This window comes from Silurus aristotelis (genome assembly GCF_946808225.1).
Source record: "Silurus aristotelis genome assembly, chromosome: 28".
Lineage (NCBI taxonomy): Eukaryota > Metazoa > Chordata > Actinopteri > Siluriformes > Siluridae > Silurus > Silurus aristotelis.
Genome location: NC_139601.1, coordinates 8,358,158 through 8,373,648, shown reverse-complemented (window position 1 = coordinate 8,373,648; position 15,491 = coordinate 8,358,158). Strand labels below are relative to the sequence as shown.

At 38.4% G+C, this 15,491-nt stretch overlaps 1 protein-coding gene and 1 long non-coding RNA gene across 4 annotated transcripts in view; one reads left to right on the top strand and one right to left on the bottom strand.

Annotated features, from left to right (window-relative positions):
- The window catches only part of LOC310722034, a 120,064-nt gene that overhangs the window by 1,029 nt on the left and 103,544 nt on the right, over window positions 1-15,491 (bottom strand). The window lies entirely within an intron of this gene.
- ccdc120b (coiled-coil domain containing 120b) overlaps window positions 1-15,491 on the top strand; it is a 32,339-nt gene that overhangs the window by 5,431 nt on the left and 11,417 nt on the right. For all 3 annotated transcript variants that reach the window (XR_014532240.1, XR_014532241.1, XM_083534170.1), the window contains 5 exons: window positions 205-306; window positions 910-1,040; window positions 4,042-4,149; window positions 9,242-9,362; window positions 10,870-10,929. Coding sequence is in view for 1 of the 3 variants with exons in the window: in XM_083534170.1 (XP_083390296.1) it covers window positions 258-306; window positions 910-1,040; window positions 4,042-4,149; window positions 9,242-9,362; window positions 10,870-10,929 (469 nt within the window). In the remaining 2 variants the exon portion in view is untranslated. The remainder of the gene's footprint in view (window positions 1-204; window positions 307-909; window positions 1,041-4,041; window positions 4,150-9,241; window positions 9,363-10,869; window positions 10,930-15,491) is intronic.

Below are 15,491 nucleotides of genomic sequence, written 5' to 3'. Positions count from 1 at the left end.
GAGCAACTCAATAAAAGAAATTAGTTTAGCAGCATTATTTTATTTGTGTAGGACTCTCGAAGTCCCAAGTCACACAAGTGAGTGATGTGGATTACCCGGTTGCATAAGCAGGTAGCATATGGATTTCATGTACAAATATATATTTTTTAATACCTCTGTGTACTGCATCTTTTAATATAAATATATAACTTTTTTATCTTTTAGGTGTAAGGGTTGGGAATTCAATATAATTGGCACGGCACAGTAAGCCAAATCTTATGGAGGTCAAAGGGCACTGGATCACTACCATGGGTTTAGGTGTACCTGGTGAGTAGAAGTGTAAAAAAACTATTATGTTTTAATGTAACAAATTTTCAATTCAGTAAAAAATAAACATTGCCTGAATATATTTCTTTGGTATCTATTTTCATATAAGTAAAACAATAATAATGTATTTTGTCCATTTTCTTTAGACTCTTATCAGTGTATAATGAAACAGAATTTGGCTTATTAAACTCTCTAGCAAGGCTTTTAAATGAGGTGATGGGGACAAGCATGGGGACAAATTAACATTCTGCTTTTAGTTAGTTCTGTTGTTAATCATACGCAGCTCTCTTTAGCTTAAACTGATTTGTTTAAACTTGTTTTACACTATGCTGGGCATATTGCTCGTTCTACCAAATTAATAAGAAGGTTTACGTCACTGGTTACTGCAAATTAACTAGTTCTCCTCTAGAGTTTTGTTCCTTTTATGAGCTATCTAAGCTAAAAAGATTCTATGGGAACTGTCCTTTAATTAGGTATTGGTTTTATTTTATGTAAAAAAATCTGTATGTAGATATTATTTGCATAGTTTTATGTTTGTGCTATTTCTGTGTGAGGTTTTTGTCCACTTTTCCCGTTCACTAAGTGCACTGTGTTCCTGTGTAGAATTCCAGGGCTGCCAGAACAGCAAGCTGCAGGCTGAAAGGATCTCTGACTTGCAGGAGAAGAAGCGGGGCTTGCAGACACTTTTAAGCAGTAGGGAAAAGGAACTACGAGAAGTGTGTCTTTTGGAGGCGGTACGTCAGATCATATTAGAACACTGAAAGTACAACCCCAATTCCAAAAAAGTTGGGACTCGGTTTAAAATGTTAAAAGCAATGCAATGATTTACCTCCCCTTATCGTTACCTTATAAACACATATTTTATTTACAATAGAACATATCTAATGTTTAAATATTTTTATTTAAAAATGCAACATTTTGAAAAAATAGGGTAATTTTGAATTTGAGGGCCATAACACATCTCAAAAAAGCAACAAAAGGTTGGAAAAGTAAGTGTTACTAAAATTAAACAGCTGGAGGAGCATTTTGCAACTAATTAGTTTAATTGGCAACAGGTCAGTAACATGACTGGGGAAAAGTAAAGTTTGGCAGAGGTTCATCAATATGTGAAAAACTGTCTACAAACTGTGGAAAATTTCTAAATAATGTTTCGCAACATAATATTGTGAAAACTGAATATCTCATCTTGAATAGTGCATAATATCATCAAAGGTTTCCTAGAATCTGCAAAAAAAATCTCTATCTTTGGGACCTCATTTGACACCATTAAAAACAGGTGTGCTTCTGTAATTGAAATCACTGCATGGGCACAGAAACTGTGTCTGTGAACAATGCAGTTTTCAACTCTCTGTGAACAAGACATAAGTGGATACATGATCCACAAACACTGCTGTGTTTTTTAGTCCAAAGCTCATTTAAAATATACTGAGCAAAGTGGAAAACTGTTCTGTAATCGGACAAATCAAAATAATCAATTATTTTTGGATGGGATGGAAACCGCGCCCTCTGGACTAAAGAGGAAAAGGACCATCTGACTGGTTATAGGACAGTGTTCAAATCGAGAAAGGCATCTTCAATGCTGAAAGGTATATATAGGATTTAAAGCAACATATGCTTCCATCCAGTTTATGTATTTTTGCAGGAAAGGCCTTGCATATTTAGCAAGACAATGCTAAACTGCATCTATTAGAACAGCATTGCTCCATAGTAGAAGAGTTCAGGTGCTGATCTGGCCTGCCTGCAGTCCAAACATTTCATCATTTGGGGAGGTGGTAGCTTAGTGGTTAAGGCATTGCATTAAGACTTTGTATTCATAGGTCATGAGATGCCATTCCAGGGCTCCTGCGTAAGGTCCATAGCTTCATAACTGCTCAGTTGTATGAATGGGAAAAATGTAAGTCACTCTGGATAATGGCATCTGTGAAATACCAAAAATTTAAAACTGTTAGGAAACTCTTGGCACATCATATACTAAAAAATATGACAAAGAAGACCTAGGTATGTAGCAGACACAAATGGGACAACATTCCTAAAACTCCAGCAACTGGTCTCGTCAGTTTCCAGACATGCTGTCTGGAAACAGCATATAAAATATAAAAAATACCAATAAAAATAGGGAGTGCTACACAATGGTAAAACTGGCCTTGTCACAAACTTTTTTTTATTTTATTAGGGGTGTACAGTAATTAATGTTATGATTATGTATATATCTATAGAGTACTGTACTGTGCAAAAGGTAGGTGTGAAGTAGGAATGCTTTCGAAAATATAATTATTATTATTTTAAAAAAAAATCCAAGTCAAATCAATATTTGGTGTGACACCATTTTTCAGCAAAACAGAGATTTTGAAGGAATTCTGCAGGTAGTTTGTTCCAGAACTAAACACAAATCTTCTGTGGATGTAGGTCTGCCGTCATGCAATCCTGAACAGACTCAATGATGTAAAGATCCGTGCTCTGTGGGGGCCAACCCATCACTTTCAGGACTCTTTGTTCTTATCTACACTGAAGATAGTTCTCGATGATTTTGGCTGTGTGTTTGGGGTTGTTGTACTGCTGCAAAATAAATTTGGGGCCAATCAGATACCTGCATGATGGTTAAGTATCTACTTGTATTTCTCAGCATTGAGGACACCATTAATCCTGACCAAATCTCAAATGTTATTTGCAGAAAAGCAGCCCCAAACTTGCAAGGAACCTTCATCATTCTTTACTGTTACCTGCATACACTCATTATTGTACTGTCCTCTTGTCCTTTGGTGAACAAACTGTCCCCTGATACAGCCAAATAGAAATTTTGACCCATCAGTCCAGAGCACCTGCTGCCATTTTTTAGCCCCCCAGTTCCTATGTTTTCATTCATAATTGAGTTGCTGAGCCTTGTTTCCACATAGATGAGTGTACTTGGGTACCACTTGTGTCCGCCAGGGCTGATGGCAGTGCTGGATGTCAATGTTGAAGTGAAGTAAGTATGATGTGTCCTTCGTTTGCTGCATTAAGTTTTCTTGGCTGACTACTATGTCTACAATATCCAACATTACCTGTTTTTTTGTTGGTTTGTTTCTTCAAAATAGCTTGTACAGCCCATCTTGAAACCCCCCAGTCTGCTTTGAAATCTTAGCCTAGAAGAAACTTTGTTGATGCAGTATAAGTACCTTGTGTCCGTGTCATGTTGCTGTGCTCAGTCTTGCCATGGTGTATGACCTGTGAGATGGAGTTCTCTTCCACAACCTCATGGAGGTTCCATGGGCCATGAAGTAATCTTATGAACACTGGAAGAGCGTTTTTATGGGCTGATAAATAAAAAAATATTAATCTTTGGATGGTTCCTCAAAGTGTGACACCAACTGACATGGAAGAGAAAGTGTGATAGTTTTGGGTTCTTTTGCTGATTCTAGAATCTGTGACTTACACAGAGCGGCACCTTGAGCAAAACTATTACCACTACATTTTGCAGTACCATGCAATACCCTCTGGTTTGAAAGAAAGCAAGCTATAATTCTTCCAGAATTATGTGTGTGACTGACAAAGTCATACACAATACTTCAAGTTAATGCTGCTAAAGGTGGTTCTACAACTAATAAATCACATTGTAATATGTTACACACACACACAGAATACACTGATACTGGAAAGTAATCAGTTGCATGTGGACAGTCTAATATTTACTTTAGTGGTACTTCTTGTAATAAAATAAATCAGCATTATAATCAAAATACATTATTGTATTTGCAGGAACTGACAGGTAAACTTCCATTTGATTTTCCTCTGAAAGTGGGTGAACAGCCCCCTGTTGTTCAGCGAAGAATTGAAAAGGCATTAAATGCCACTTCAAAATTGGAGGTACGTAAAGCCTTGTTTTTTGTTGTACAGTCAGGGTTATGAGGGTAGTGATGCAAATAGTGCCCCCAGTGGCCATTGTTTGGGCAAATTAAATAGAAAAAAAAGAGGCAACCCAGCCAGGGAGGCACATGCCAGTGCATTCTTAGTGCCAGTCCCAAGTAAATGGGGAGGGTTGCGTTAGGAAGGGCATCCAGCGTAAAACATGCCAAATCATATATGCGGATCACAAAAGAGAAATACATACCGGATTGATCGAGGCCCGGGTTACCAATGACCGCCACAGATATCGTTAGCCAACAGGGTACCGGTGGAAATTAGGCTACTGTTGGCCAAAGTAGGAGAAGGAGAGGAGGAAGACTTCTACAGAGACGGCAGGGAAAGGAGAAGTGTAGGGGAGTGGAGATTTGGGTTGGTACTTTAAATGTTGGTACTATGACTGGTAAAGGGAGAGAGGTAGCTGATATGCTGGAGAGGAGAAAGGTAGACATGTTGTGTGTTCAGGAGACCAAGTGGAAAGGGAGTAAGGCCAGGAAAATTGTAGGTGGGTTTAAACTGTTCTATCATGGTGTGGATGGAAAGAGAAATAGTGTAGGGGTGATCCTGAAGGAAGAGTTTAGTAAGAGTGTAGTGGAGGTGAAGAGAGTTTCTAATAGAGTGATGAACATGAAGCTGGAAGTTAAAGGGGCAATGATAAATGTCATCAGTGCTTATGCTCCACAAGTGGGTTGTGAGATGAAGGAGAAGGAAAAATTGTGGAGTGAGTTAGATGAAGTGGTGGAGAGTGTACCTAGGAATGAAAGATTGGTGATTGGGGCAGATTTCCATGGGCATGTAGGTGAAGGGAACAGAGGTGATGAGGAGGTGATGAGGAGGTGATGGGTGGGTATGGCTTTAAGAAGAGGAATGTGGAAGGGCAGATGGTGGTAGATTTTGCTAAAAGAGTGATGTTTAAGAGTGGAGGAAGGTGCACACAGGTGGACTATGTTCTATGTAGAAGATGCAACCTGAAGAAGATTGAAGACTGTAAGGTGTTGGCAGTGGACAGTGTAACTAGACAGCATCGGATGGTGGTCTGTAGAATGCTTTTGGAGGTAAAGAAGAAGAGAAGGAGAATGAGGACTGAAAGAATGATAAGATAGTGGAAACTGAAGGCGGAAGACTGTAGTGTGAGATTCAGGGAAGAGGTCAGACAGGGGCTCGGTGGTGGTGAGGAGGTGCTGGATAATTGGGCAACTACTGCTGAAGGAAAAGGGAGACATTAGCTAGAAAGGTACTTGGTGTGACATCTGGAAATAGAAATGAAGACAAAGACGTGGTGGTGGAATGAGGAAGTGCAGGAGAGCATAAGGAGAAAGAAGTTGGCAAAACAGAATTGGGATTGACAGACTAATGAGAAAAGTAGGCAGGAGTGCAAGGAGATGCTGCCGCAGGTGAAGAGGGATGTGGCGAAAGCCAAAGCAAAAGGCATATGAGGAGCTGTATGAGAGCTTGGACACTAAGGAAGGAGAAAAGGATTTGTACCGATTGGCCAGGCAGAGGGACCGAGCTGGGAAGGATGTGCTGCAATGCTGCAAGTTATAGCAATAAAGGATGGAGATGGAAATGTGTTGACTGGTGAGGAGAGTGTGTTGAGAAGATGGAAGGAGTATTTTGAGCAGCTGATGAACGAGGAAAATGACAAAGAAGGTTGGATGGTGTGGAGTTGGTAAAACAGGAAGTGGATAGGATTAGTAAGGAGGAAGTGAGAACAGCAATTAAGAGGATGAAGAGTGGAAAGTCGGTTGGACCAGATGACATACCGGTAGAAGCATGGAGATGTTTAGGAGAGATGGCAGTGGATTTTTTAACAAGATTGTTTAACAGGGTTTTGGAAGGTGAGAGGATGCCTGAGGAATGGAGAAGGAGTGTGCTGGTACCAATGTTTAAGAATAAGGACGATATGCAGAACTGCAGTAACTACAGCGGAGTTAAGTTCATCAGTCACACCATGAAGTTATGGGAAAGAGTAGTGGAAGCCAGGCTGGAAGAAGAGGTGACCATGTGTGAGCAACAGTATGGATTTATGCACCACACATGCATTATTTGCTTTGAGAATGTTGATGGAGAAGTATAAAGAAGGACAGAAGGAATTGCATTGTGTGTTTGTGGATTTAGAGAACGCGTACGACAGGGTGCCAAGAGAGGAGTTGTGGTATTGTATGAGGAAGTCAGGTGTGCCAGAGAAGTATGTGAGGGTGTTGCAGGACATGTATGAGGACAGTGTGACAGCAGTGAAGTGTGCAGTAGGAACAACAGGCTGGTTCAAGGTGGAGGTTGGACTGCATCAAGGATCGGCTCTGAGCCCTTTCCTGTTTGCAGTGGTGATGGACAGGTTGACATACGAGGTCAGACAGGAGTCTCCATGGACTATGATGTTTGCGGATGATTTTGGTATTTGTGGTGAGAGTAGGGAGCAGGTTGAGAAGCGCCTAGAGAGGTGGAGGTACGCGCTGGATAGAAGGGTAATGAAAGTCAGTAGGAGTAAGACTTGTGTGTGAATATGAGGGAGCGCAGTGGAGTGGTGCTGTTGCAGGGAGAAGAGGTGGAGAAGTTTGAGGAGTTCAGGTACCTGGGGTCAACAGTGCAAAGTAATGGAGCGTATGTTAGAGAAGTGAAGGAAAGAGTGCAGGCAGGGTGGAGTCGGTGGAGAAGAGTGGCAGGAGTGATTTGTGATAGAAGGGTATCTGCGAGAGTGAAAGGGAAAGTTTATAGGATTGTGGTGAGACCTGCGATGTTGTATGGTTTAGAAACAGTGGCATTGAGTAAAAGACAAGAGGTGGAGCTGGAGGTAGCAGAGCTGAAGATGTTAAGAGGTTTTCGTTTGGAGTTACGAGAATGGACAGGATTAGAAATTAGTTTATAAGAGGTACAGCGCATGTAGGACGTTTTGGAGACAAGGTGAGGGAGGCGAGATTGAGATGGTTTAAATATGTGCAGAGGAGGGGCATGGGGTATATCGGTAGAAGAATGCTGACGATGGAGCCACCAGGAAGGAGGAAAAGAGGAAGACCAAGGAGGCGGTTTATGGATGTGGTGAGGGAAGACATGCAGGTAGTTGGGTTGAAAGAGGCAGATGTAGAGGACAGGGGTGTATGGAGACGGATGATCCACTGTGGTGACCCCTAATGGAAGAAGCCGAAAGAAAAAGAAGTCATCAAGATACACACACGCTACAAACATACAGGATAAAAAAAATACTTTTGTAAATCATGCAGAAAGTTTTAGTTTATTATAGAGCTGTTGCTATTGATTATTTGGTAATCAAATATTCTACTAATTATTCCAATGATTATTATTATAATTGAATAAGTATTACTTTTTCTTTATTAAAGCACAATACTAAATAGTGCACTCTTAGTGCCGGTCCCAAGCCGGATAAATAAGGAGGGTTGCGTTAGGAAGGGGAATCCAGCGTAAAAACGTGCCAAATCGAACATGCGGATCATGAATACGGATGATCCGCTGTGGCGACCCCTAATGGGAGAAGCTGAAAGAAAGTTTTACTAAATATGCAAGAGCAAATAAGACCTCTAGGTCTTTTAAAACAATTTGTAAAAGTAATTTGTTTCCTTTTTAGAAAAACCTGAAAGATCACATGTCTGACTCTTCACAACGACACGCTTTTGTGCTTCCCATTTTTGTTGATTGTTGCTGAGATGTTTCTACACCTTTACTGGAGTCTACCTGTGGAAAGGTTTATTGATTGGACATGATTTAGAAAGGCAAACACCTTTAGGTATACGGCCTCACAGCTGACAATGCATATCAGAGCAAAAACCAAGCCATGAGGTTGAGTGAACTGCCTGCAGAGTGCTTGCAAGGTATAGATCTGGGGAATGCTACAAAAAAATTACTGCTGCACTGAAAATTTCTAAGAGCACAGTGAAGCAAATTACAGAGATATCCTTAATAAAAAAACCTGTTCCACAGCGAACAGGACCTAAGTCTAACTTGAACGATAATGAACATCTCTGGACAGAACTAAAAGTAGCTTTGCACTGATGGTCCTTATCCAACCTGACCCAGCCTGAGAGAATTTTCCATAAAGAATGGGTGAAAATCCCCCAGTCCATGTATACAGAACCTCTTGAGTCATATCCAAAAAGACTCAAGGTTGTAATTGCTGCCAAAGGTGCCTAAGGGTCATGAGTAAAGATGTGATATTTCATTTTATTTAATGTAATGTAGATTTCTTCTACTATTTGTCATTTTGGGGTTCTGAGTTTAGATTATTGAGAAAATGTTCCTGTAGTATCAGGTTTCAGCATAACTAAATTGACAAAAGTAAAAGGGGTTCTGAATACTTTCTGAATGAACTGTAATAAATAAATAAATAAATAAATACTGACCTTAGCATGACTGTGAAATGATGGAGGATGCTTAACTGAATGAGTTAAGGAGAATTCAGAGGTGTACATGTGTAGAAGAGAGACATGGCGTATATCGGTAGGAGAATACTGAGGATGGAGTTGCCGGGAAGGAGAAAAAGGGGAAGACCAAGGAGGAGGTTTATTGATGTGGTAAAGGGAGACATGCAGGTAGTTGGTTTGAAAAAGGCAGATGTAGAGGACAGAGTGCAATGGAGACGGATGATTTGCTGTGGCGACCCCTGGTGGGAGCAGCCGAAAGATAAAGAAAAAGGAGACAGTATATGAAGTTACATAGAATTATTATGGGTTACTGTGTGTGTTTACTAAAACTATAAATAAAACTATGCATTACAGTGTTCTTGCAAATTATGTTACCCTTGAGAATAACAAATACCCACTCCCAATTAGCTTTTGATGTCTGGGCTTACAAAACATTTATATAAAAAAAAACACCAAATGTGGCCATAAAATACACATTGTCCATTTAATAATTAGACTTGGGTGGTGAGGTTTTGGATGAGCAAGGTCAAACACACAATATCCAAGACAAATATTGCTATTCACATTCTTTATTTGGAAAGACAGGTTGGTAGATCCCAATTGAATTAACCAAATGCTGCATATGTATTTATTGTTTGGTAAATGAAATTTGACTGTGTTTTTGTAACTTTAATTTTATGCAGGATAACCTGGTCCAACGACAACAGGGGAAAACCGGGTTTAGTTGCACCCTCCGTCAAAGCACTGAGTCAGACAAAAACACTTTGCATAACAAGAGGACTGTTCACCGTGGATGTCACACAGGTGATGCACCTACATAAAAGAGATACAAGTCAGACATGAGAATTTACATTTTATTGTAGTTGTAGTGGTATATTCTTAATGGAATGTGCAATACAGAACACATTTAATAAGAAACACATGCAGAAATAATATTAGGAGATGTTAAAACTAATTTAGCCTACATTAATTTTTGTGTACATATAGTCAGAGTATAGTTAGTGAAATGGACTTTGGATTAGGTCACAAGTTCAAATCCCACCATCAAACTGCCACTGTAAATGAAAAAATTTTTTTTTTTTATTTCAGCTTTTTTTGTATGCTTATTCAAATTTGTGAATGTTGTAGGAATTACAGATTTACTAAGCTTACATTACTTTAGCAAAACGTAATTATTTTAAGAACTAAAAGTAATTGCAAAATTGGCTGCTCAACTGTTACATGGCCAGGTGTGTATTTCACATACAAGTAACTAAATAAAAGTTTAACCGTGCTGGACAGATGAGACAAAGATTAGTTTGTGCTAAAATTATGGAAAGCAATGCCAAATACTTTATTTAGAAATCCAGCAATTTACTTGTGTATATGTTGAATTCTTTTTGTTTTAAACTGATATTCATTAGCTTAGTTAATATGTTGCTGACAATTTAAACTCTTTGTTAGTTTATTTATATTTAAATTTTTTTTGCAGTTGCTTACTTATTTTTGCAAATAAGTTGTAATGTGTAAATGTTTAAACAGTGAATTTAGCATTGTTGACATCACAAAATGATTGTGTTGACTGCATATTGGGCCAATACATAGGTCAATCAGATGACATTCCCAGGCTTAAAATCAGTTCCACTCTGTCCCTAAAGCAGAGATTGAGAGAATTTATTATTCTTTATTATTGAGAGAAAACTAAATCCAAAACTACACATTTTTCACAAAATGTGAAAAATATGTCTTATTCCTTTTAGTTACATAAAACAGGGGTCACATACAGTCATCTTATAAAAGTAATGAAACAGCAAGGGGGAAATCCCCCATAAACAACTAATAGAAGCTGTAGTACTAGGAAAAAGGGGCAAACATCACAAAAGAAGAATGCAATAATTTGGTGAGGTCAGTGGGTTGCCTTATAGAAAGCAAGATATTATTTTTAAGTTGTTTAACATATTCAGATACAAATATCAGGAAATTACTGCTAAAATGTATATTTCTTTTCTCTGATTATTATTTTTTATCTAAAACCCAAATGCCTAAAGTGTATAGCAAGAACAAAAGAATTGGTGTTAGACTGGAAATAAAATATTGTACACTAATTCCCACAATTCCTATGCTGTACACCTGATTTGAAATAAAAAATCCTGTGATTGACAGATTAAATAAATAATATAATATAACTTTCATCAATGTCCAAATATCTGTGCCTGACTGTGTAAAATTGAGACATTTTTCCTATCATAGTCTTGTTTTGTGACATTATGCTTTGCCAGTATCTGTAATCTATCCCAATCTAAAGTAAGATTTCATATTTTTACATTTGCAGAGGAAACAGTTAAATTAGAGAGCAGTTCCATGTTAGACTCTACTCATGTCCAAGACAACGGTGAGTCAGTAATGGCACATAACTTTATTTTCAAGAATTTTCACAAAAACTTGATTTTTTTTATTTTTATAATTATTGACATTCTTTAAATGCTCAGTTTCATCTGAATGTTTCTCCTTTTTTATCTCAGAGAAGTTTTCTTGTCATTGTTGATGCCACCCAAATTTACACTCTCTGTCTACTTACAATATACATTTGATTTATGCAGTCAGCCAATCATGTGGCAGCAGCAAATCACATTATTCCCACATATATTGGTCAATATTATATGGAAGGTGGTAAAGTGGTGGGAGGTGGTAGCTCAGTTACTGAACGGAAGCCGTGGTATTGCCAAGCTGCTGCTTTTGGGGACCTTGGGGCAGGTTCCTAACCCTCTGTGCTCAATAGGTATTGTAACATAGCTGACCCTGTGTTCTGACCCCAGCTTCCTAAAATAACTGTGATATGTGAAGAAACAATTTCACTGTGTGGTAAAGTACATGTGACATGTATAAAGCACCTTTCTTTTAGTCGGCAGGAAGCTGATCTATGACTTCCTCCTGTGCATAGTGGTTGCCATAGTGTTTTTATTATATTTTAGAAACTAAAAAGATCTTCTGGGAATTTAACACACACTCCAGAGTTTACACAGAACGCTGTGAAAAACCAAGTCCGCAGGCTGAAAAAACCTTGGTTATGAGAACGGTCAAAACGGGTGACCAGACTGGTCTGAACTCACAGGAAGTATACAGTAATTTTTAACAAGCACTCATTACAATTCTGGTGAGCAGCATCTCAGAAGGCAATACACATCAAACCCTGAGGGTTACAACACCAGGAGCCACATTAGATTATACGTTTTTCAGCCATGAACAATAATTTAAGGCTATCATAGACACAGTCTGTCGAACACTAGATGGTTCAAAAATGGAAAAAAAAAACAGATGACATTTCTGATGTTTAATGTCTACATTAATTAAAGCTTTTGTCCAGTGTCTGCATGATTTTATGCACTGTGCTGCTGCCACCTGATTGGCAAATATATATTTGATATAATAAAGTCATCAGGGTATATCTGGTATACATGTAAGGCAATATCTATTGTACTATATACATAAATGTAAACTATAAAATAAAATATTTTAAAATAGCTACAGTGGTGTGAAGAAGTGTTTCTGATTTATTTATTTTATTTATTTAATTATTTATTTTTTACACGTTTGTCACACTTTAAACTATAAACTAATTTAAATATTAGTAAAAGATAACACTAGAGAACACAACATGCAGTTTTTAAATGAAGGTTTTTATTATTGAGGGAAAACAAAATCCCAGACTACATGGCCCTGTGTGAAAAAGTTTTTGCCCCTAAACCTAATAACTTGCAATGAGTCTGTTAGAGTGCTGTGGAGAAATTTTGATCCACTCATCTATGCAGAATTGTTGTAATTCAGCCACATTGGAGGGTTTTCAAGCATGAACCTTCTTTTAAAGTTATGCCACAGCATCTCAATAGGATTCAGGTCAGGACTTTGACTAGTTTTCATCTTGGAACTCTGCCATGCAGACCATTTTTGCCCAGTCTCTTTCTTATGGTGGAGTCATGAACACTGACCTTAACTGAGGCAAGTGAGGCTTGCAGTTCTTCAGTCTAAGAGGTCTTTTGTGACCTCTTGAAGCCGCTGTGCTCATGGGGTAATTTTGGTAAGCCGGCCACTCCTGGGAAGGTTCTCCACTGTTCCATGTTTTTGCCATTTGTGAATAATGGCTCTCACTGTAGTTCACTGCAGTCCCAAAGCTTTAGAAATGCTCCAGCCACTCCCAGGCCTGATTACTGCCACACCTGTTCGCAATCAAGAAATGTCTCAAATAGGACCTGCCTGACAAAGTGAAGTGGACCAAAAGATCCTCAAAAGCTAGACATCATGCCGAGATCCATAAAAAACTCAGAAACAAATGAGAAAGAACGTAATTGAGATCTATTAGTGTGGAAAAGGTTATAAAGCAATTTCTAAAGCTTTGGGACTCCAGCGAACCACAGTGAGAACCATTATTCACAAATGGCAAATACATGGATCAGTGGAGAACCTTCCCAGGAGTGGCCGAAATTACCCTAAGAGCACAGCGACAACTCATCCAAGAGCTCACAAAAGACCCACCAACAACATCCAAAGAAGTGCAGGCCTCACTTGCCTGCAGAGTTCCAAGACAAAAAACGCTGCTGAGCAAAAAGAACATAAAGCCTCATCTCAGATTTGCCAGAAAACATCTTGATGATCAGAATCAGAATCAGGTTTATTGGCCAAGTGTGTTGACACACACAAGGAATTTGGTTCCAGCTGTGTGTTACTCTCAAAAGTACAGACATAAATAAAAACCTATACATGACAAAACAGACACGACAAGACAAAAACAGACTATACAAGACAATACAGACAATGTAAGACAGTATAGACAGTGTGGGTAATAAATAGGGCTTCTTTAGTGTAAGTTATTAGGGTAGGGTAACTAAACACACAGACAATAAACAAAAATAAAGAAAGTACTAGAGAGAGTCGTGCCGAGGCTGCCATTCTGTCTAAGACTTTTGAGAAAATACTCTGTGGACTGAAGACACGAAAGTTGAACTTTTTGGAAGGTGTGTGTCCCATTACGTCTGGCGTAAAAGTAACACCAGTTAAAAAAGTTCTTTCAGAAAAAGAACATCATACCAACAGTAAAATATGGTGGTAGTAGTGTGATGGTCTGAGGCTGTTTTGCTGCTTTAGGACCTGGAAGACGTGCTGTGATAAATGGAACCATGCATTCTGGTGTTTACCAAAAAATCCTGAAGCAGAATCAAATGCTTGATTGCAGTTGTTGCTGCTAAGGGTGGCCTAAACCGTTATTAGCTTATGGGGCAAACACTTTTTCACACAAGGACATGTAGTTTTGCATTTTGGTTTTCCACAATAATAAAAACCTTCATTTAAAAACTGCATGTTGAGTTCTCTTGTGTTATTTTTTACTGATATTTAATTTAGTTTGATGATTTGAAACATTAAAGTGTGACAAACATGCAAAAAAATAAGACATCACACCACTGTACTTCAAAATATTGCATCAAGTAAGCATCCTTTAAAAAACATGTAAAGTGCTGCAACTTTGCTATTTACATTAAGGGTGTGTTCTGTGTTCTAAAATTGTAGTTCTAAGCAGGCTGTCTTTTCTCTTCGTTATTCCCTTATTTTTATTTTTATTTTGCAGCGTGTTTCTGTGCTTCTGTGTTTTAACAGTCCAGAGCACTCCATAGTTTAGCAGGTGGTGCATCAGTAATAATGGCCCATGGGAAAACACAATGCTCCGTGTGTAGTTAAATGGCCTAGACGAATAATTTGTCTCAATTATTTTTTTGTATTGGAATTACTCAAGTTACTCAAGGAATTGTTTAAGCCCTAGTTGGTACTTTAAACATTGACATTATGACTGATATGATGGAGTGGAGAAAGGTGGACATGTTGTGTGTTCAGGAAACCAAGTGGAAAAAGAGTAAGGCCAGGAACACAGCTGGAATATATATTTAATGCAGGAGATACAACTTAAAAGAGATTGTAATGTGTTAGCAGGGGATAGTGTAGCTAGACAGCATCCGTTGCTGAATGTTGATTGACAGAGATGAAAAAAGTAGGTAGGAGGCAGGGTTACAAGGAGATTAACAGGCAACAGGTCAAGCGGAATGATGAGCAGTATAAGAAGTTGGACACTAAGAAAAGAGAAAAGGATTTGTAGCATAGGCAGAGGGGTTAAGCTGTGAAGTATGTGCTAAGAGGATGAAAAGTGGAAAGTCGGAAGGACCGGATGACATACCAGTTAAAGCATGGAGATATTTAGGAGAGATGGCGATGGAGTTTTTATCTAGATTGTTTAACAAGATTTTGGAAGGTAAGATGATATCTGAGGAATGAAGAAGGAGTGTGCTGGTACCGATTCTTAAGAATAAAGAGTTGTGCAGACCTGCAGTAACTACAGGGGAATAAAATTGATCAGCCACACCATAAAGTTATAGAAAAGAGTAGTGGAAGCCAGCTGAGAGAAGAGGGTAACCATCTGTGACCAACAGTATGGTTTCATGCCATGGAAGATTTTTTTCTTGAGAATGCTGATGGAGAAGTAACAAGAAGGTCAGAAGTAGGACTGCAACTAATGATTATTTTTATTATCGATTAATCTGATGTGTTCTTTTCTTTTTTTGATTAAACGATTAATCTGAAAATTTTTTATTTGCATTGTATTTTGTGGATAGCAAGTTGACAGCCATGTTAAAAAAAATCTATATAAAATATAATACAACACTGTTGTAAAAAAAAATACAGACATTTTGTTTATTTGTGAAGATGTAAGCATATAAAATATATAATTAATTTAATGTTGTATAACAGGGGAGGCCAACCCACGGCTCGCGAGCCACATGCGGCTCTTTAGCTGGTTTCATGCGGCTCTTATGTTCATATCGATGTTTGAGTTTGTGTTTTTTTTTATTTGCGTGTTTGCTTCGCTTGAGTAAATACGGTATTTTTAAGACTTAAATGATCTTGCCCCTACTG